The following is a 22257-nucleotide window of genomic DNA, read 5'->3' as shown; positions in this document are numbered from 1 at the left end:
GTGAGCCCCCACGTTAGGGTTCATAAATCATTGTAGGGTGGTAACTACATTCAATACCGTGTTACTTGATTTTGTTTTTCTTTCTTTCAAAGGTTTGTCTTTTATTACAGCCGTGTCTGCACCAGTCGCTGCTGAGCTCCATCATCCGTCAGGTTTACAGATAAGTTCACAGATGTCCTGCCATGAAAGACCACTTTCTGTCCTGTGCACGAGTACAGTTTTCCTGACCCTGTTCAGGTCCTGCTCTGAATTCATGCATCTGCAATGAGGGTAAGTCCATCCATCCATTTTCTACCGCTTGTTCCTTTTTGGGGTCGCGGGGTCGCGGGTCTCATTATGAGGGTAAGTGATATTTTTTATTATGCCGGGTGTTGAATATGAATGAGTGAGCGTTTATTTAGAGTCGGCTCTACCTCCTGAGGAGACTCAGGTCTTTTGGAGTGACAGGGCGACTCCTGAAGACCTTCTACGACTCTGTGGTGGCATCAGCTCCTGTACGGTGTGGCCTGCTGGAGCAGCAGCATCACAGAGAGGGAGAGGAGGAAGCTGGACAAAGTCATCAAGAAGTCCAGCTCCGTCCTGGGCTGTGCTCTGGACTCGGTGCAGGAGGTGGGGGACAGGAGGGTCCTGGCCAGATTCACAACTATGCTGGACCATGAGTGTCACCCCCTGCAGGACACTCTGTCCGCTCTGGAGAGCAGCTTCAGTGAGAGACTGATCCACCCTCGCGGTGTGAAGGAAAGGTTTCGCAGGTCTTTCCTTCCTGCTGCTGTCAGACTTTATAACAAACACTGTTAGTCCTGAACACTCGCAATACTGACCTAACCATGTGCAATTCCGTCATATGTGCAATTACTGTCGTGATTCATGTGCAGTTGCTGTGAAATTCATGTGCAATCCATGTGCTGTCATGACACATATTCATGTGCAATTGCTGTTGTGATCACATGCAATGATATTTATGTATTTATGTATTTATTTATTTATTTATTTATTTTTGTCTTTGTTATTTTTTCCCCTCCATCCCTTGTTGGGAAATGGGATGTTTTGTCTATGGGAGTTTTTGTTTATAGGAGATCTTCTACTGAGAGTGTTTTTAAAACTTCCTGTAAGTGATCTGTTCTTTTCTTCTGTATCTACCTCTGTATCTACCTGCGTTGCATCAATGGAATTTCCCCATGTGGGACAATAAAGGATTATCTTATCTTATCTTATCTTATTTGACGTGAGTGCTTCTTCTGCTCATTTACACTAACCTCACTAACACCAACCTGGTCTCTTTCTCAAGACGCCCTTGAGAAAGTATTGCAGAAAGTTGTGAAGAAACAGCAGCGGCAGCAGAGCAGCAGCAGCAGCCCTGAAGCCCACCTTTAAGGACTTTGTAGACAGAGTTCTTCCAGAGGGAGCTGGAGAGTGGAGGAAAGGAAGCAGCAGAAGAGGAAGAGAGAGGTGTCACCTGCCCCAAGTAGAACGTGCAGGTTCTGCAAACTGGATCTGAAGCAGGCCCCGCACAGTCCTCACATCCACACATATTTCCCCGGATTGTACACATCTGTATATTTAATGTGAATACTACTGTCACGTAATGAATGCTGTCTGAAGTGTAAAAAAATTATTTCTGGTATTTTCCCTGTCAATAAATATTCTTAAAAGTATATGTTTTTTGTGTTTTCTTTCCAATATAACAATACAACAATATTCTATAAATGATTGGAATATCATATAATAAATAATATGAGTAAACGGTTTTATTTCTCTACAGAACCTAAACTGAACACACTAGTGTACAGTTCAGTGCTGCAGTGTTTGGAGAATGTGACAGTGTCACCTCTTCATGATTGCTATTGTTTTTGACATCAGAGCACTTCGGGCTTGTGGAGCTGCAGTGCCTCACAGTTGGTATATGTTTGGAACGAGAACTGTTGGCTTTTTGTATTTTGTGCTACATACATTCCTAAATGTAAATATAAGATAAGATAATCCTTTATTGTCCACATATATATTATAACCCGCACACTTCTGGTTGGTTGTAATAAACACACGAAACTAACGTCTACAAAAAAATTTGACACAACATTTTTTTGACATCGAATTACTTTTTTGACATCGAATTTAATTGGCTCGAGCCATGAAATGGAATGTTCATTCCAGAGGAGTCTATGTTATTCCCTGGTTTCTTATTATTCTTATTGATTATTCTTATATGATTCTTATTCATGGTCATGCCACAACTCAGGCATTTTTGACCCCTGAACATCGATGGAAGTCACACATGGGGACATAGACGCAATCGGCACGGCCCGAACTCCAATAAAATGGAGCTTGCGAGAACGCCCGTCGCAACAGTGCCACGTCGTTTAAAAAAGAAAAAAACATGAAACGCTTAATCTTTGGCCTAGGCACATGAGACTTGGGACAGTGATAGAGCTACCTTTGACGAGTAAAACGCACCTGGAAGCATCGCTGTATGATAAACAGGAAGTCAGCCATGTTGAATCGAAGTGGCACCGCCACGCTTTACTTTTTGTTTTGAAAATTGTACTTGCTCAAAACAACACTTTTTGCATTTAGAGACGTTGAAATTTAATAAAATTCAGAAAAAAAAATATATTCCTTACGGTCTCAAAAAGGCTTAATTTCCTGCTAATGCTAACGCTAATGCTAATTGTTGTTGTTGTTTTATGGCGGTTGGCATCCAATTGTTGCATTACCGCCAGACTTTATTCCTCAGACTTTTCGTAGTCCTCAGACTGTCGTAGTCCGTAAAAGTACTCCTTCCATTGCTTTGGTGTTACAAAGCCCATGAGGTCATGATATGTCTTTGTGACTAGAATAGTTGTTGTTGTTTCAGAGACCAACAACACTCGGTTTGGATGCCAACCGCCATAAAACAACAACAACAACAACAACAACAACAACAACAACAACAACAACATCTCATCGGCTCAACACCCGGTCTGGAGAGACGGGAGATGGCGGAGGAGAGTGGATCGGGGATGGAAGACGTTCTGGACGGCGTGGAGGAGCAGCCTTTTCTGCCTGCACGTGCCCGGAAACGTAAAAAGTCCCTTAGCTTGTCCGAGGGTTCTGGGAATGAGCAGCAGGATGAGGCTGAAGCTATTGATGTCCGGGGTGAGAGCAGAGACTGTAAGGTGATCATAAAGCTTGCACAGGATAGTGCATCCTTTAAGGAGTGGAATTCAGTGGCATTGTCAAAGAGCCTAACTGTAGCTGTGGGAGTGATCAAGAGTGCGAGTGTCCTTAGAGATGGCTCGCTGCTGGTCGTGTGCAAGGACGCGGCTCAGCAACGGAAGGCGATTGGAACTAAACGTCTGGGTGGAAAGGACATTCTTGTGTCTAATGCTGAAAGAAACACGGTCAGAGGAGTTATCGTAGGTGTCCCTACGGCGACGTCTGTGGATGAAGTTAAGGAGAATTTGACGGGAGTTACGGTGGTGGACGCTAGGCGTTTGAAGGTGACCCGGTTTGGGGTAAGATGTGACAGCTTGTCGGTAATGGTAACACTTGAAGGGAGGTGCCTGCCTAGTAAGGTGTTCATTGGGTACATGTGCTATAGCGTCAGGCCATATGTTCCGCCGCCCCTGCGTTGCTTTAAGTGCCAGCGCTTTGGCATATTGCAGCGGTCTGTAGAGGGAGGCAAAAGTGTGGTAAATGTGCAGGAGATCATGAGTATGGGAAGTGTGACGTGGGTGCAAAACTGAAATGCTGTAACTGTGGGGAAGAACATAGCTCTGCCTACGGGGGATGCAGGTTTAGCAAAAGAGCTGCTGAGGTGCAGAAAATAAAGGTCTCTCAAGGTATATCCTATGCAGATGCAGTCAAGAAAGTTTCAAGTAACGAGTTTAGAGTAAATACAGAGAGAGGAGCCAGCGCTGCTCCCAGCCAGGGCGAAATGAGAAAGGCCAGCGTGGCTCCCAAGAAGTGTGAAGGTTTCAAGAGTGGAGGTCCCAAGTGTGCAGGTTCCAGAATTAATGAGAATACCCTGGTTGTGGATAGAGAGGATTTTGTACTCTTTATGGTGGATGTTGTAAACTGTGCTGCTCAGACTCAAAGCAGAACTGAAAGGATCAGGATCATTGCTAAAGCTGCAGGGAGATTCCTTGGAACAAAGGAGCTTGATTGGGCAGATATAGAAAACAGGCTAAAGGCGCTAAATGGGAGTCGGAGTGATGGGGGTCTGCTTGTGGGGAGTCAGAGTGATCAGAGTGACGAGATGGGGGTGGGGGTGGTCTCCTGTCCTCGCCCAGTCTCGTAGACGCACGGCTACCAAGCGGCGACATCAATGGACATATTAAAGCCTATAGAATGAAGCCTAAAGAATAAAGCTGTACGGTGGAAGCACCGAACGTCAAAGAAGGAGAGGAAGATGAAGAAGAGTCTCCCTGGAATAAAGCCGGTTGTTGTTGTTGTTGTTGTTGTTGTTGTTGTTGTTGTTGTTGTTGTTGTTTTATGGCGGTTGGCATCCGAGTGTTGCATTACCGCCAGACTTTATTCCTCAGACGTTTCGTAGGTTGGTCTCTGAAACAACAACAACTATTCTAGTCACAAAGACATATCATGACCTCATGGGCTTTGTAACACCAAAGCAATGGAAGGAGTACTTTTACGGACTACGATAGAGTCTGAGGACTACGAAACGTCTGAGGAATAAAGTCTGGCGGTAATGCAACACTCGGATGCCAACCGCCATAAAACAACAACAACAACAACAACAACAACAACAACAACAACAACAACAACCGGCTTTATTCCAGGGAGACTCTTCTTCATCTTCCTCTCCTTCTTTGACGTTCGGTGCTTCCACCGTACAGCTTTATTCTTTAGGCTTCATTCTATAGGCTTTAATATTTCCACTGACGTCGCTGCTTGGTAGCCGTGCGTCTACGAGACTGGACGAGGACAGGAGACCACCCCCATCCCCATCTCGTCACTCTGATCACTCTGACTCCCCAAAAGCAGACCCCCATCACTCCGACTCCCATTTAGCGCCTTTAGCCTGTTTTCTATATCTGCCCAATCAAGCTCCTTTGTTCCAAGGAATCTCCCTCCAGCTTTAGCAATGATCCTGATCCTTTCAGTTCTGCTTTGAGTCTGAGCAGCACAGTTTACAACATCCACCATAAAGAGTACAAAATCCTCTCTATCCACAACCAGGGTATTCTCATTAATTCTGGAACCTGCACACTTGGGACCTCCACTCTTGAAACCTTCACACTTCTTGGGAGCCACGCTGGCCTTTCTCATTTCGCCCTGGCTGGGAGCAGCGCTGGCTCCTCTCTCTGTATTTACTCTAACCTCGTTACTTGAAACTTTCTTGACTGCATCTGCATAGGATATACCTTGAGAGACCTTTATTTTATGCACCTCAGCAGCTCTTTTGCTAAACCTGCATCCCCCGTAGGCAGAGCTATGTTCTTCCCCACAGTTACAGCACTTCAGTTTTGCACCCACGTCACACTTCCCATACTCGTGATCTCCTGCACATTTACCACATCTTTGCCTCCCTCTACAGACCGCTGCAATATGCCCAAAGCGCTGGCACTTAAAGCAACGCAGGGGCGGTGGAACATATGGCCTAACGTCATGGCACATGAACCCAATGAACACCTTACTAGGCAGGCACCTCCCTTCAAGTGTTACCATTACCGACAAGCTGTCACATCTTACCCCAGACCGGGTCACCTTCAACCGCCTAGCGTCCACCACCGTAGCTCCAGTCAAATTCTCCTTAACTTCATCCACAGACGTCGCCGTAGGGACACCTACGATAACTCCTCTGACCGTGTTTCTTTCAGCATCAGACACAAGAATGTCCTTTCCACCCAGACGTTTAGTTCCAATCGCCTTCCGTTGCTGAGCCTCAAGGGCGGGTCTCAGTTGCAAGGTACAGGGAGCAGGAGGTGCAGCCGGCTTTAGTCTAAAGAATAAAGTCTAAAGAATAAAGACATAAACTCTTTACTACACACATGTAAAGTCTAAGATGTTCAACTACAAGTAAAGTCCAAAGAATAAAGTCCAAAGTATAAAGCCTAAAGAACAAAGCCTAAAGAATAAAGCCTAAAGAATAAAGCCTAAAGAATAAAGCCCAAGATGTACGGTGGAAGCACCAAAGAAGATAAAGAAGAGTCAGCATTGCAAAGCATTAAATCTGGGAAATCGGATTGCAGACAGGATGTGTTGAATGGCATCTTCTGTCTGATGCTCTCCCTGTCCAGGAAGGATGTGAGGGTTTCCTTCATTTGGGTCCCTCCGCATGTGGGGGTGGATGGTAACGAAATGGCTGATGCACTGGCTAAACGTTCCCTTCGGCGGCCATCAATTGATGTGGCGGTTGAGTTGGGCAAGTCTGAAATCGAGCCCGTTATCAAGAGTCATGTGGTCGGCCTTTGGCAGGAATTTTGGAGCCACTGTGTTACTGGACGGCATCTCTATCACATACAGGGTAGTGTGGGTCCTTGCGGGTCTATGGGCAGGAACGCGTGGGAGGAAAGGGCCTTCGCCCGCATGAGGATTGGCCATACTGGACTCAATTGGTCACTGAGTAGGATAGGCAAACATCCGACCGGTCTGTGTGGTCACTGTCGGGTGCCAGAGACTGTCGAGCATGTGCTGATTTGCTGTGAGGCTTATGATAGGGAAAGGGCCGGGTTGGCCTTGTGGTTTCGGAATAATGGGCGGGAGTTCAATCTGCGGAACGTTCTGGCGATCCAGTCACAGGGTTTGTGTCAGGCTGTGGTTGCTTACTTATGTAGCACAGGGCTGGGTAAACGTTTATAGAGGTGGGGGGTGTTGGAGACTGAGCCGAGGATGAGGAGCAAGAGGATGTTCTAACGCGCTTGGACTTCATGGGCCTAGAAACGCCAAAGTGATGGAAGAAGGACTTCTAAAGGATAAAACGACAAAGACGTCCCATGACCTCATGGGCTTTGTAAAACAACAAAGACGTCCCATGATCTCATGGGCTTTGTACTTCCAAAGCACCGAACGTCAAAGAGGGCGAGGAAGGTGAAGAAGAGTCTCCCTGGAATAAAGCCGGTTGGTCTCTGACACAACAACTATTCTAGTCACAAAAACACATCATGACCTCATGGGCTTTGTAACGCCAAAGCAATGGGAGGAGTACTTTTACGGACTACGACAGAGTCTGAGTCAGAGTGACGAGATGGGGGTGGGGGTGGTCTCCTGTCCTCGCCCAGTCTCGTAGACGCACGGCTACCAAGCAGCGACATCAGTGGACATATTAAAGCCTATAGAATGAAGCCTAAAGAATAAAGCTGTACGGTGGAAGCACCGAACGTCAAAGAAGGAGAGGAAGATGAAGAAGAGTCTCCCTGGAATAAAGCCGGTTGGTCTCTGAAACAACAACAACTATTCTAGTCACAAAGACATATCATGACCTCATGGGCTTTGTAACACCAAAGCAATGGAAGGAGTACTTTTACGGACTACGACAGAGTCTGAGGACTACGACAAAGTCTGAGGAATACAGTCTGGCGGTAATGCAACACTTGGATGCCAACCGCCATAAAACAACAACAACAACAACAATAAATTCATGGGCTTTGTAACACCAAAGCAATGGAAGGAGTACTTTTTTTATTCAGAAGAAGAAGAAGAAGAAGAAGAAGAAGAAGAAGAAGAAGAAGAAGAAGAAGAAGAAGAAGAAGAAGAAGAAGAAGAAGAAGAAGAAGAAGAAGAAGAAGAAGAAGTACTTTTATGCAAGAATGCAGACGCTACGGGCGCCCCTACTGACTCAACAGGGATTACATTAGACTCTAGACTACACATTTCCTTTGTTTGGAGTAAACCTGTTCCAACTGAGAACCGGACATCATTTGGGAGACAGAAAGGTGAGACATGCTTTTTTTCTCTAGCATGTTGCCTCTTTAGTGCTAGCTTCATCTTTATTGTGTTGCTGGGGGAAATCAAGACTATATTCTACTCTTTTGCTTCGTCCCAATCAATGGCCACAATCGTCCCGAACCCCTCATTCACTACATAGCCCTGTAATATTTCCCAAACTTGAAACCAGCAAAGACTTCACTGAATCATAGAGCTGCAGACACAGTGAATTACAGCTTCATTGATAAATTTGTGTATATGTAACATGCGTAAGGACCGTGTGCTCCGCCCATCCAGCTTTAGCCCTATTTTAGACCTGCTTTTGTCCTGCAGATCACCACCTATAGGGACGCTGTTCGTGGCCTGTGTGTCTCTTTCCAATAATGGTCCATGTGGATTCTTATGTTTTTTTGCTGTAGTGTCGTTTTTAACACATATATTTCTATTAAAGATGCCTGCTACAAAGTCTTCACGTCGTTCAGCTGCTGCTCGGTTGAGGAGGGCTAAGCAGCTGGAAATAAAACTCCAGAGCAAGAAGGTCCTGCTCATCTGTCTCCAAGTGTCCAGAAATTGGACATGTCCAATACCTCAAATGGTATTGGTGAAAACTGTGAAGTTTCGGTCGCGCGGGAAGGCGAGAGCCATTATCGCCGCTCCGCCCACTTTGTGTTTCTAAACAGTAATAATGTTCATTTTTTGCATTACATGCTTATATGCACGGAACATGCAAGAGATGGGGAACGTATTCGTGAGCTACTTAGCGCAAATGAGTGCTTTATATGGGGATGACGACCGCAATGTAAAGCGCTCGTTTAGTGCGCACTTTTGCTTCGCCCGTTTCCAACGGTAATGTTCCCTTTTTCTACTACTAATTAGTCTGCACGGGGCGTGCATGAGTGGAGGAGTGCGTTAGTGAGTGTTTGGAAGTGGGCGAGCGCTTCGCGCTCGATGTCGTGCGCACTTTCGGAGCCGTGCTTTGCACGGCCTCTCGCCAACTTGTGGCGCTCGGGCCTAATAAGAGCACTATGCATAGAAAAAGTAGGCTTGTGTGCTTCAACATAAACTACAGTTACAATATGGCTGCTGCGCTGGAGCCTGTTGTAGAGTCATTGGAATGTCGACTCTAGAGGCTGAAGCTTCCGCTGTAGTTTCATCCACGCGTGCACGGTGGTTTGCAACAGTTAAGGATTTAAGAGTTAGGAATACATTATAGTCATAATATTACTAGTATTAATTTACAAAAATAGTCATGGTTGAATAATACAAAATGTTTACGCTTGCACAGGCTGAAGCCCCAACTTTAATTGAGCATCATCTTACCAATGTATCCTTATCATTGAGAATATAATATATTCTCAATAATAAGGATACATTTCGAACAATATTATTGTTCGAAATGGACTCATCATTTTTACAAACTCCATTGACCTCCAGATGCGAAAACCATATTTGGCATCCAGAAATTATATATAAAACATAACGGTTGTACTACTTCATGAAATATGAAATAGTGAATTAGAAACTAGTGATATTTTGCCTGTATGACGACCATTTTGCTCACTATTGCAATTTTTCGTGGGTTGGGATTTTTAGGCTGAATTTTGCTTCCCTGATCTGGCAACTGCAGTTGTGCATAGGCAGTGTTCAGGAATTAGCGAGATATCTGTCAACAAACTCACACTGACGGGGATTCTGCACGTTTTTCCCATGGACATTTCGTGACATACGTCTTTTTACATCGGGGAAACGGGTAGGATGCACATATCATATGATTGTCTTTAGATAATTGCGAATTATAACGTTATGTGAATCGGATGGTTTGTTTAGCTAGCAGTAATAAACGTAAAGCGCTAACGCAGCTACATGGAAAAGACACAGGTCCTTTCTGCACACTGACTGTAAATAAAGTACAATCGGCTCAGTGTGATTGTACAGCACAACTACAAATATATCCAAGGTAAAAAAAAATCTTATGTCTGACGCAGTTGTTTTAGATTACAATTTGACATGGCTCCAAAAGTAGCCCATTAGCTCACTAGCAACAGCTCATAAAGTTGCCTTCCTGGACCAAATCCGTAGTTTATACATAGAAAGTTTGAGAATTGATCATTTTTATTGATACAAATAAGTACGCCATCAACATTTGTATTATGATTAATAATAATGGCAGTGATTTCCAATAACAGAGGAAACTACGGGAGCCCCCATAGTCTAAAACCAGCTGAGCAATCATAAGTAATAAAAACGTGTTGTATTGTTATAAATGTATAGTAACTTAATTTAATCAATAATCAGTCCCTTTTTGAGCTGTAGAAATTATTGTAAAATTTACCAAAATGTATTCAATACTATTATTTAAATAAGGATGGCCTGTGCCACTGTTTCTTTGTATAAATCTGGAGTGGAATTATAGTTATCGAATATTTGTGCTCTTATTACTGTAATGACACATTATATGAGAAAATCCTATAACTTTTCAAATAACTGAGTCTCTTGTTGTGTTACAGCCTTGAAGAACACTTCACAGATGTCTTCTTATATTTGAGCCCAGCTTTCCAAAAGTTATTTTTTTTATTTTTGTGAAGAGACCATGTCTACTGTCAACATTACCAGAGACCTCCTGCACCGGCAGATCAGGGTGAGTTTAACTTTACACTAGGGTTGTCAAGAGAATCGAAACCCAGATACTAGTAATCGATACTAAAATTAGTATCAAATCTAAATTCTTGTTTGAACAAGTATCAACATTAATTTAACAGTTTTAGAAATTCTTAATCTCAATCAATTGCAATTAGCATAACACCACATGCTAATAGGAAAGAAACATTTTTATTTTTTTTATCACTGTGGTATCAAAATTCATATTGAGTATCAAGCCTTTTCCTTATAATCAATATTACATGAGTCTACACCAATGTAAAGTATCTACTCATTCTTTATTCCATTCTAGGATAAAGGAGCACCAGGTTTCCAAAGACTCTACCACGTGACAGATCCTTTCATCAAGAGACTTGGACTGGAGACAGAGCTGCAGGTGAGACTGAAGGCTGTAGTGAGCTGTACGAGTCTGCAGGAAGAAGCACAGTGTCACTCATGACACTGAACACTGTGTTTGTTTAGGGTCATACTGGCTGTGTGAACTGTTTGGAGTGGAACGAACGTGGAGAGTAAGCCTTTCTTTATTGTGTTTTTACAAGACAAATATTAGTGTACTCCAACTCTTAATGTTCCTGTGCTTTATAACTGACAGTCCATTAGGATTATCACTATTGTTATGAGTGTATTTACAGTGAATTTATAAATTAATCAGTGACCATAGCTCAAGACACAGCATATTCTATGGCTCAACTACTTTAGACTAGTTGGCATTTTTCTTTCTTCTTCTCAGCCTTCTGGCCTCTGGCTCAGATGATCAACATGCCATCATCTGGGACCCTTTCAAACAAAAGAAGCTTACAACTATGCATACAGGCCATGCAGCAAACATCTTCTCTGTAAAGGTAAAGTTTCAGACCACATACACATTTTGTATTATTTAAAAATAAAACATATGCCATATTTTCTTTAATAAATTAGAGGCTGTGCAGTTAACAACATAATTTGGCCTTGTATATTTCTCGATACAGTTCCTTCCTCACTCTGGTGACAGGATTTTGGTGACCGGTGCTGCGGACACAAAGGTTCATGTACATGACGTCACTGTGAAGGAAACCATCCACATGTTTTCTGATCATACAAACAGGGTCAAACGCATTGCCACAGCTCCCATGTGGCCCAACACATTCTGGAGCGCTGCAGAGGATGGTATTATAAGGTACTAAAATGCAAAATAAAGACTCTTTTTGTTGTACTGTTTCTTTTCTATTCTATTCTTTGATATTTACAGACAGTATGATCTGAGGGAGAACAGTAAACATTCAGAAGTTCTCATAGACCTGACGGAGTTCTGTGGTCAGCTGGTGGAGGCGAAATGTTTGGCTGTTAATCCACGGGACAACAATTACCTCGCAGTGGGGGCTAATGGACCATTTGTACGGCTCTATGACATCCGAATGATTCACAATTATAGGTTTAGAAATTGGATTTTTAATACAGTGTTACTTTTTGATTACTTGCATACTTGAAGTTCAACCTTTCTCATTCTCTAACAGAAAATCTGTCGTTCAGAGCACATCTGCAGCTGTGCACACATTTTGTGATACAAAGAACCCCATCCCAGACGGCGCAGGGCAGTATTATGTTGCAGGTAAAAATGTTGCATTGTGTGTCAAATGACTATTTGCAATATGTACAAAATGTACGACTATAATGCTAAATTGTGTTTAATTTCTGTGTACCAGGTCATTTACCCGTCAAACTACCTGACTACAACAACCGCCTCAGGGTGCTGGTCGCTACTTATGTCACTTTCAGTCCAGATGGCACTGAGCTACTTGTTAACATGGGTGGTGAACAGGTAATCCTTGGAAAAACTGAATCTGATTAGTGACAGTGTGTGTTATGTTTATTATAATATTATTCCATTTTTTTCTTAGGTATACTTGTTTGACCTCACATTTAAACAAAAACCATATACTTTCTCTCTTCAAAAACAGTACCAGTCATCACCAGGTACATTGTTGATTTTATGGCATGTAAAACTGGTGTTGTCTATTAACTTTTGTTTTTCCTGTAGATCTACAGAACGGCAGGACGACCAATGGTGTATCTAATGGTATTCACCTTCAAACAAGCCATATTCAATTTGCTCATGCTTGGTAAGATATGCTTGCAGAATCACAATAAAACATGTCAAAGATGTAATTCTACAAATACTTTGCAGTTCCGTAGAGCTTCCTCCTCACTTGGAGAAAATAAAGCAACAAGCGAACGATGCATTTGCGCGACAGCAATGGACACAAGCCATTCAGCTGTACAGTTTAGGTATTCATCAAGCTGACTGCAATGCAATGTTGTATGGTAACCGAGCAGCTGCCTATATGAAACGGAAGTGGTGAGCTTGTCTTCATTTGAGATACACTTTGTATGTTCTCCTAGTGTCTTTTCAAAGTTAACAGCTTTTTACTCCCTTACAGGGATGGTGACCATTATGATGCGCTCAGGGATTGCCTGAAGGCGCTGAGTCTAAACCCGACCCATCTTAAGGCTCATTTCAGGCTGGCACGATGTCTCTTTGAGCTTAAATATGTGACAGAAGCCCTGGAGTGTCTGGATGACTTTAAGGGAAAGTTCCCAGAGCAGGCTCACAGTAGTGCATGTGACGCCCTTGATAAGGATATCAAAGCTGCTTTATTTACTAAAAATGAATCCGGTGAGAATATAAAAATGCTATGCATTTGCTTAACACATGCAAACATTACCAATGTGTGCTTCTCAATCTACAGAAGACAAAAAGGCCAACAGCTCTGTGAGATTTCACTCATTCAGCCGAAAGGAATCCATCCCTGAAGATGAGTTGGTTCTGAGAGAGCACAGTTTTGACTACAAGCATCGATACTGCGGTCACTGCAATACAACCACAGATATCAAGGAAGCCAACTTTTTTGGAAGGCAAGTAGAATTCCCCTACACTTCATACAGGCGCCACTAGAGGGCAGTAAATAACAAGCGTTTGGCGTTTGAGCGTTAGTCAATTCCATTGTGCACTACCAGGAGCAATCACTTTTAAAATTGCGGATTCACAAAGGAGCCGGCCTCTTAACTGTATATGTTTCCTACAGCAAAGGCCAGTACATTGTCAGTGGTTCAGACGATGGTTCTTTCTTCATTTGGGAAAAGGAGACCTCAAACTTGGTGAGGATACTGCAGGGAGATGAGTCAATCGTCAACTGCTTACAGCCACACCCCAGCTACTGCTTTCTTGCAACCAGCGGCATCGACCCTGTTGTTCGGTTATGGAGTCCGAGGCCCGAGGTTAATCTCTCACACAAATGCACAGATGGTGAATTTAATGTCAATTTATAATATGTTTCCACTTTAATTCACAGATGGAGTGCGAAAATGTCCGAATCGTGGAGGACATGGAGAGTGCGGCTCAAGCCAACCAGAGACGTATGAATGCCGATCCTCTGGAGGTCATGCTGCTTCACATGGGCTACCGCATCACAGGACTGCGAGGTGTCGGTCCAGACGGCTCGGACGATGAAAGCAGCTCAGATGGACAAGTGCAATGTCGGCCGAGCTAAACGAAACTTAAGATGTACACACAAGAGCACTGTTGAAGCTCCTATTTGATTTGTGAATTCGCTAAATCAACTAAATCATTGAGTGAAAGGTATGTCACATCTCTGCACTATGCATCAACCGCCCTCGTCCCAAGAGAGGATGTGTCTGCAGGCGACTGGGGAGTCCTTACGATGGTGTAGATAAACAGCCACCTTGCTTATAGCAGCAAAACCACCTCAGTCGCTCCCCTCAGCTTGAGGTGCACAAAGGATCTGTGGAGACGTGCGCTACCCAAATCACTCACAAGGAGAGGAGTTCTGCACTTTTTTATGTTTGCGAGATGCTCCTAAGGTGGCATCACAGCTGGTGACTGATTTTCAGGTCATAGCCATCTATCCGGCCCTCCGAGTAGGGTCTGGTAGGTTTGACAAAGTTGATCGTGTGTGAATGCATTATTTCCGCTTTTTTGTTGAAGCTGAACGTCTCAGTGCTCACTGAGCTCTGAACGGCTGCAAAATGTTAACCCAAATGATCCGTTTCAGTCTACTTGTTCATTTCCTTTCATCACAAACATTTAAATGTTCTCATAACCGTTATCAAGTGTTTTGATAAAAAAAAATAGTTTAACTTTGTTGTATAAGAGCAAATTGTTTTCTACCAAAGGTTATCATCACTTTTATTGCCAAGGATTTATATTTACGTTTAATCAAGACATAATTTTGACTTACAGGGCTTGGTTGTCGAAAAAAAAAGTGTTGAAATGAGCAACGCAAGATAAATGTTTGTGAATAATCTTTACAAATTACATTTGTGTTAAACGTAATTGTAAATGAAGAGGCATAAATTACTTGGCATAAATGCTTCTGTTGGTTTTGAGACACAGATAATGACGTATGGCAAAAGACAAATGGTTTGTAAGTGTTAAGTTTTGGAGGTAATTGGGTTTTTGCTTTGGCACAAATTGAGCAAAGGACAGAGCCACCGTCCCATCACTTGTATTGACTTGGTAACATGCAACACTAGGCTTCCTCGTGTTTACGTTGTACTATTATACGTTTTCTCTGAGATTTAATGTCATTGTCTTTGTTGTAAACAAAGAAAAATATATATTTAACACACTGATGCTTCTCTCTTTTTTTTTACTTTTACTTGATTTAAAGCCTATGTGACATCTTAACTAACACAACTCTAACTGGGGTGACAAGATGAACTGTGGGCACATGAACCTTCTTTTCTTTAATTCTACTCCACATTTGTCCGTGTCTATTTTGCACTTTGCTGACTCCAGGGTTACAGTACATTAGAGCATAAGAGGTACTATAAGTGTCCTACGTAGTGCAATAACGAGGTGACCCAGTTGGAGCTTACAGCGAGTGAATATAAGAAGGAGCCGGGAGTTGTGAGTTTAAGGAGGAATAACAGATTAGATCAAATATAAAATATATTAAATATAACCAATAAGACTAGTTTTCTACCACGGTGAAGTTGGTTTCACGTTGGACATTCGCCTCCGCATCTGCAGCGGTAGTTTCCTACACTATAGATTTTAAAGGAATATTTTTTCAATAGCTCCTAAGTACGGTAACCATGAAAGTCAAATCTAAGTCATTATAGTAGTTTTAGTCTCCAGGTATCACGCACACCTTTTACTTTTCAATTTAACCCTTTAGAGGTTGTTGATGGGCCCTGGTAACGCCAATCTGGCCCACGTAACTGGCCTTGCATTGTTCCCCATCCTAAAGATCTTCTTGAACCTTTCTTGGTCCGACCCGTCACCCAGGACCAGTTTGGCTTGGGTGACCTTACTTAACAACACATCATTTCAGCTCAACCATCCTCATAATCCTGTGCCTTCCTCCTGCTCTTCTCCCTCACGCACTGCTGCGCCACGACCGCACTTTTCTTTCATAAAGTACATTTCATTGAAGTTTACTACACGCCTAAAACACTGACGCTGTGATCGCTGTAAAGGAACCACAAATGAAGCCATTACTCCTGTTATTATAAACCACCAGCGCCGCGCCGCAGACACCGACTGTAAATGCGGCGTAAAGACGCGCCCGCCATGCGTAAAGCTCTTGCGTAACCGTGCGTCAGTCATCGCTCGTAGTGATGGCGGAGGTGGACGAAACGGACACAATGATGAATTACCACGGGGAGTTCCTGAAAGGCGACAGAAAGCACAGCCGCTACCCTCACTGCGTCGTCTGGACCCCCATCCCGCTGCTGTCGTAAGACGCCTTTGCAGCTTTGGTCGCGGGCGGGCGCTAGCTCGCAAAACGGCACGGTTAAACGCGTCGTCAGATTACAGTTTAGCCGTCGTTGTTGTGATAGTTGTTGCGTGTTCTTGTAGACGTGTGTGTTGCAGTTGTGTTATGATTGTGTGTTCAAAGGATTCCCGTAATAAAGTGTGCTGCGCCTCCCTCAGGTGGGTGCTCCCCTTCATCGGTCACATGGGCATCTGCACGTCGACGGGAGTCATTCGGGATTTTGCAGGATCTTATTATGTTTCAGTGAGTATTTTAGTTTGAAAATATTAAACACAAAAACGTGTCACGGTTTTTTGAATAGCACCACGTCAAAGGGCACATTATGAATTGTGTTTTTATTACGAAAATCTTTTTTTTCACATAGAATTTTCTTTTACGTCGATTTTTTTTTTTACATCGAATCTTGTAAAATATTCATTGTATATAAAACAATACAACTAATTTTAATTCGATGTAAAAACAATGTTTTAATTCAATGTAAAAAAAGAAATTTTATTCGATGTCAAAAAAATTCGATGTGAAAAATAAATAAATTCGATGTAAAAAAAATCGGAGACACTGTGCCTGCCAAATCATTACAGCACATTACCATCTTGTGTTTTGGGACGTACAACTCCAACAATGGAAATTATTGATGGATACGCCTGGATTGTACTTTTAGCTGCATCAAAAAACATTAAACGGATAGCAGAGACGGAGCCTGGATAGACGTTGGACATTTATATAATGGATAGATGCAGAATTTCTTTCAGCTTATCTTTTGTTTTTTCTCATTTTGTTATCTATATTTTGTTCAGTTTTTACAGTTTGTTTCATTTTACACTACACTACTACAACTGTTCCCCCTCACCCTAGTTATTGCACAATCTCTTCAAAATTTGAATATCACTTAAACATAATTTTTTGTTAATTTTTCAGGAGGACAACATGGGGTTTGGAAAGCCAACAAAGTATGTTCACATTATTTACTTCTTCCAACATTATTTTCTTGATCAGGGGTTTCCCAACTTTTCAGGTTGCGACCCCAAAAATAACCCCCTCTGCAGTATGACATTGACAGTGGTCCTAATTTCAAGTGTTAAAACATGCTATATTAATGTAAATGTTATTTATTTGAAACTTTTATTGAATTATTTGACCCAATTTTACAGAAATATACAGTTCTAAATCAAATAATTGCTTAAAGGCCCAAATCTGAGTCTCATTTCCTCGTGGCGTGGACTGCCGATTAGTCCTGCCATGTATCAATCATAGAACTCACCTACCGCTCACCTGCAGCCGCGTGCGGCTCGTCCCCCGAGAGCAGCACGGTTCCGCGTGTCTAAGCGCATGGATCTATCGTAATATAGTTCCCTCAGTGTACGGGACAAAATTAAGACAGAGAAAGACAGTTCAAGCTGTCTCAGAAAAGACGGAAAATCTACGGGAGATGAGAGATGCGATGCGATCCGTCGTGCTAAATAAACAAACGCACGTGTGTGTTGTATCAGTCCGCACGGGGGAGTGCGCATGCGCACTTTCGCCTGCGTTCTCAAATCGCCGAAAGATCGTCCATTACGCCTTTAAATACAGTGTCACAATTTTTGTTTTAAAACATCTCGCAAGCCCCAGTTTAGCGCCACTTAACCCCCACTTTGGGAACCACATAAACCAGTTAAACTTTGTTTTACTTTGAACCTAATGATCTCAAATGTTATTATAGATACTGGAAGTTAGATGTTGACAAAGTCTGTGGAAGTGGTGCTGCTACGTGGGACAAAGCCGTCCATGATGCATCAGAGGAGTACAAATCAAGGCCGGTAAGAGCATAATCATGAATAGATAATTACAAAACATTAGAAAACTTATACCAAGTAATGGTCTGTTTTTTCTTTTTCTCAAAGCACAATCTTTGCCTTGATAACTGCCATTCCCACGTTGCAATGGCACTGAACCTGATGCGCTACGACAACTGCACATCCTGGAACATGGTGAATCTTTGTGCACTGTCTCTGATTCATGGGAAACATGTGAGGTAAAGCAAATAATCCCACACATCTGCACTGTGACATACAAAATGGGAGATTACATTCTTGTTTTGCTCTCTGTAATCTGAGGAATGATCCTAAAAACGTTTTTCAGGGAACTTAATATTTGTGGAAAATACACGTAGTTCAGATAATCAAAACAGCTTGTTCTATTTGAGTTCTTTTGTGAATTATCATTCCTGTAGTCTTATTTAAGAGAGAGAAATGCATCACACAGAAATACTATTACCGGTACAAGGAAAAACAATGGGCAATTTTCTTCAAACCAAAGTCATGATTGCAGTAAATCTGACATCTCACCGCAATTGGTCGTTGAGTCACATGTTCGACACTGTTTTGACTGTTTTGTATTTGAGCATAGAGCAACATTAAAGGGAAAAACACATGATATTGCAGTTTCTGATTGGTCTTATTTTATTTTGTCATATTGCCCAAACTGTCCTTTACGATACACTTCACTATAATTACTCAAGTCAAACAGGCTAAACACATCTTGATTGCAAACCAGGAATGCATTGCTACCACATGTAAGTAGTGAAGGCACATGGCTGAGAGATTCCCCTCATTACTCTCCCATGACCCACATAGAGGAAGCTGGCGTCACACTTTGTGCTGCCTCTGCACATATACTCCCACAGCACACCATTTTTTAAAGGGAAGGTGAGCCGCATAATTCATCAATGACAGGAGCGCCCCCTGTGTGTCACCACTGGAGGTCACCCCTCTGTCGGGGCTCCCTGCGCTGGCTGCTGTAGAGGACAGTAGGACATGGGCAGGACGGGAGAGCAGCGCTCCCCAGGGGAGGCAAACCGGCCCACGCTGCACATGTCCTTGTGTGTTCATATAGGCAGAGGGTATTCTAGGTGCCCATGACCACTCTAACATACAATCTCCTTTCTCTATCCTTCAGCTGGGCTGCATTTTTCAAGACCTGGCTACCTTTCATCATGCTCAGTGGAGTCCTCACCACTTTTATCCTGACATTCAACTTGCACTAATGAGCACCATGACTCAAAGACTTTAATAATTGTTGATACATTCATTATTACAGTAATGACAATGAAAGTCTTCTGACTGCTTTCTGGGAGGCCAGTCAATTGCACACTAAGAGGAATTGTGTGTAGAAAACAGCTCTTTCATTCATTGTTTACATACTGTAGATTTTTTATTTAGTTTAGAATCTGTAATTTGATTTTTTACCATTATTGTTGTGCCCACATTGAAGGCTTTTATACAAGGTAAAACGTAGTACATCTCTACAGTACTTATTTATTTATGTATTTTTATTTTACAATGCATACTGTATACTACCATAATGAATCTGAATTCATCCATTACCTGAGTGGCAATTTAACTGGTTACCAAAGATAGAAATGATATGGGTTCATATGTAAAATATAGTATTGTTGTGTAAGAATTTAAGAGTTAATACTGATATTGAAATAAATATCTTTTCAAGCGTATGGATCTGTAAATGATTGTGTGGTGTTGTAGTGCAATCAACAAGTTTCTGTGAAGACAAATATTCTAATGATTTTATAAAACTATATTGCCATATTTCTGCAGTATGTGGTGGGTGACTGTGGCTGCACTCTAATTGTCCTCTGTACCTTTAAGGGAACCACACACCTTTTTCATCCAGGAGATTCTGTGCGATATGAACCACCATCTATTTACGGGATCCTTTATTGCCTGAGTGCAGCAGATGAGAGAATATTGAGCTAGAGAGGTCTTTATCTGCTTAAAGAAACCTATAGCTGTAATATTGTTAAATGTATCTGTAAATAATGATGGACTAAATATGATTTTGTCAAGAGTGTCTGATTTAAAGATGTGCATTTTTGTGCTTTTTGTTTTTTGGGGAATTCTACTGTGTGGACCTGGTCAGTGCCTAGAGTGTCCTTTAGGCTGTGAGTGTTTTGCCATCTCTCGCACAGTAAAATGTGTTTCGGCAGATCTAACAACATTGCCTCGAAGTATTCCTGGATATGCCAGGACCATTGTCATCACTGGGAATTATTTACAACGAATTGAGTCTGATTCATTCACAGCGCTGGACAATGCTACCAACATCATTTTAAACAATAATGGGTAATGTACACTTTATTTTCATTTGCTCATCCACTGTAAATGGTGTTTATTACATGCTCTTACGTGTGTTATCATTTAGTGTGATAAATAATAAATAACATAACTAATTCTTAACGCTTGCTCTATAATTGTTTCATCAGGATTTCCGAGGTGGCATCCCACAGCTTCTATGCCCTCATCAACCTGCGTTTTCTGGATCTCAGTGGAAACCGGCTGGCTCTCCTCCACCCAGAGGCACTGAGCATCCCCGGCAGTCCCCTCCAGGAGCTCAACCTCAGCCGCGCTCTTTACAACACCAGCGTCTTGACCGACCTCACAACAGCTCTGAGATGGGGTGGCCTCAGCGGGCTTCTCCGACTCGACCTTTCGGGAAACAACTTGGCTCTGCTTCCCCCCGGGATGTTCGCTCACCTGCCCAATCTGCAGCAGCTATACCTCAGGAACAACTCTCTGGTGGTGGTCTACAGTGGCACCTTCTCGGGCATGGACCATCTGGAGATGCTAGACTTGGGTGACAATGCATTCGGGACATTTTACGAGGATGCGCTGCAAGAGCTGGCAAGGCTCGGAGACATCCGGATACTTCTTGGAGACAATCCTTATAGCTGCTCCTGTGAGATCCGTGCTTTTGTCTCCTGGCTGAATGACTCTAAAGCGGACATTGATGTTGAAAGTGTGAAATGTGCTTCACCAAAGAAGCTGATTGATGCCAGGCTCCGTGGTCTGGGTGTGGAAGCCATCGGCTGTGTTGATCCTGTCCAAGAAGAGGTCACAGATCTGACCCTGCAAACGTCTTATGTCTTTTTAGGGCTTGTCCTGGGCTTTGTTGGCATGGTCTTCCTCTTTGTGCTTTACCTCAATCGCAAAGGCATGAAAAAATGGATCATTGAGATGAGAGATGCGTGTCGAGATGTCCTGGAGGGATACCACTACAGATATGAGATTGACACAGATCCTCGGCGCACATCTGGCTCCATTTCTGCTGAGAGTGGGAGCACCAGAGCCCCGGGACACTTTGGTCTGTCACAGCAGCTGCCCAATGATACCTGCATTGAGCAGATGCCCACAGACACACAGGTTAAGATTATGACAAGCTCTCCAGCTGTGAACATCTGTAAACGAAACATTATGTGCTGATATAAAGTGTGCATGTACAGCATTTTTATAAGATTTCTGCAATTATACAGCCAGAAAATGACTTGTGTTACTGCAATGTCAAAATACAGAATATTTGAAATGTATATTATGCATAGATAAGATTTTTAGGTCTATGTTAGGGAATAGATACAGATTTTGTGTCAACATCTTAAATGTAATCGTCCTATTAAACTTAATTAATAACACACAAATGTCATTTTTATGTGTAGTTTTGAGTGGACTACCGTATGATAAAGGCAAAAACAGCAAAATGCTTGACAAGCAGTTATATTATTACAATAGCTTACATGTACGAATGTAGTAACTGTTCTACTTTTTGTGGTTGGTGCAAATTGAGGAGACCCCTTTTATTACTGATTTATTTGCTCCAGGTGGAACTGCTGTTTAAATTCGAGTGTGATTAATTGCTTCTATACAGGAGAAATAGGGCACTATGAAAGATATTGTTTGGAAAACGCACCTGCTGGCACAGCACCGCTGTTGTCTTTGCCTTTTTCATGTAGACTTTGATATCTTTATAGCACCTCAATACAATAAAAGAATATATTAAGTTATTGACTGCAATCCGGCTCTTAAATGTTTAACGCTGTAGGCTAAATGTCTTTTTTAAATCTTGCAACAGTCCCGAGTGTTCGCTTCAGTAGACGCGCTCTTCTTCTGCGCCTGGACACGCTGGAGCAGGT

General features: G+C 42.6%; 3 protein-coding genes across 3 annotated transcripts; all 3 read left to right on the top strand.

The window, feature by feature from the left end:
* Positions 1-9463: 9463 nt before the first annotated feature.
* Positions 9464-15150, top strand: wdtc1 (WD and tetratricopeptide repeats 1). Its single transcript, XM_072460368.1, has 16 exons — positions 9464-9613; positions 10371-10501; positions 10814-10897; positions 10984-11030; positions 11252-11363; positions 11490-11677; positions 11750-11932; positions 12015-12109; positions 12204-12319; positions 12399-12474; positions 12539-12620; positions 12686-12856; positions 12939-13174; positions 13248-13413; positions 13584-13776; positions 13851-15150. Exons 2-16 carry the CDS (start codon positions 10454-10456, stop codon positions 14046-14048), a joined length of 1995 nt encoding a protein of 664 aa, XP_072316469.1. The 5' UTR covers positions 9464-9613; positions 10371-10453; the 3' UTR covers positions 14049-15150.
* Positions 15151-16070: 920 nt separating this feature from the next.
* On the top strand, positions 16071-19370 carry LOC140374123 (transmembrane protein 222-like). Its single transcript, XM_072460923.1, has 6 exons — positions 16071-16259; positions 16457-16541; positions 17217-17248; positions 18001-18097; positions 18182-18312; positions 19236-19370. The coding sequence occupies exons 1-6, from the start codon at positions 16141-16143 to the stop codon at positions 19321-19323; spliced, it is 552 nt and encodes a 183-aa protein (XP_072317024.1). The 5' UTR covers positions 16071-16140; the 3' UTR covers positions 19324-19370.
* Positions 19371-19611: 241 nt separating this feature from the next.
* Positions 19612-22105, top strand: LOC140374122 (trophoblast glycoprotein-like). The gene is made up of 2 exons (XM_072460922.1): positions 19612-20416; positions 20557-22105. Exons 1-2 carry the CDS (start codon positions 20127-20129, stop codon positions 21551-21553), a joined length of 1287 nt encoding a protein of 428 aa, XP_072317023.1. The 5' UTR covers positions 19612-20126; the 3' UTR covers positions 21554-22105.
* Positions 22106-22257: the final 152 nt, after the last annotated feature.

Source organism: Eucyclogobius newberryi, unplaced genomic scaffold (assembly GCF_026437365.1).
Source record: "Eucyclogobius newberryi isolate DKJ021-1_F unplaced genomic scaffold, fEucNew1.0.hap1 SCAF_3, whole genome shotgun sequence".
In the NCBI taxonomy this organism is placed as follows: domain Eukaryota; kingdom Metazoa; phylum Chordata; class Actinopteri; order Gobiiformes; family Gobiidae; genus Eucyclogobius; species Eucyclogobius newberryi.
The sequence above is the reverse complement of the archived record's forward strand: the minus strand, read 5'-3'. Positions and strand labels throughout refer to the sequence as shown.

What these genes read in the sequence shown, in the direction of transcription:
- LOC140374122 (XM_072460922.1), top strand. Translation starts at nt 20,127, where the DNA reads ATGATTTTGTCAAGAGTGTCTGATTTAAAGATGTGCATTTTTGTGCTT. An exon ending in ATCATTTTAAACAATAATGG is followed by an intron (nt 20,417 to 20,556) that starts GTAATGTACACT and finishes TTGTTTCATCAG; the next exon opens with GATTTCCGAGGTGGCATCCC.
- LOC140374123 (XM_072460923.1), top strand. Translation starts at nt 16,141, where the DNA reads ATGGCGGAGGTGGACGAAACGGACACAATGATGAATTACCACGGGGAG. An exon ending in ACCCCCATCCCGCTGCTGTC is followed by an intron (nt 16,260 to 16,456) that starts GTAAGACGCCTT and finishes CGCCTCCCTCAG; the next exon opens with GTGGGTGCTCCCCTTCATCG. An exon ending in GGGTTTGGAAAGCCAACAAA is followed by an intron (nt 17,249 to 18,000) that starts GTATGTTCACAT and finishes ATGTTATTATAG; the next exon opens with ATACTGGAAGTTAGATGTTG.
- wdtc1 (XM_072460368.1), top strand. Translation starts at nt 10,454, where the DNA reads ATGTCTACTGTCAACATTACCAGAGACCTCCTGCACCGGCAGATCAGG. An exon ending in GACTGGAGACAGAGCTGCAG is followed by an intron (nt 10,898 to 10,983) that starts GTGAGACTGAAG and finishes GTGTTTGTTTAG; the next exon opens with GGTCATACTGGCTGTGTGAA. An exon ending in TTAACATGGGTGGTGAACAG is followed by an intron (nt 12,320 to 12,398) that starts GTAATCCTTGGA and finishes TTTTTTTCTTAG; the next exon opens with GTATACTTGTTTGACCTCAC.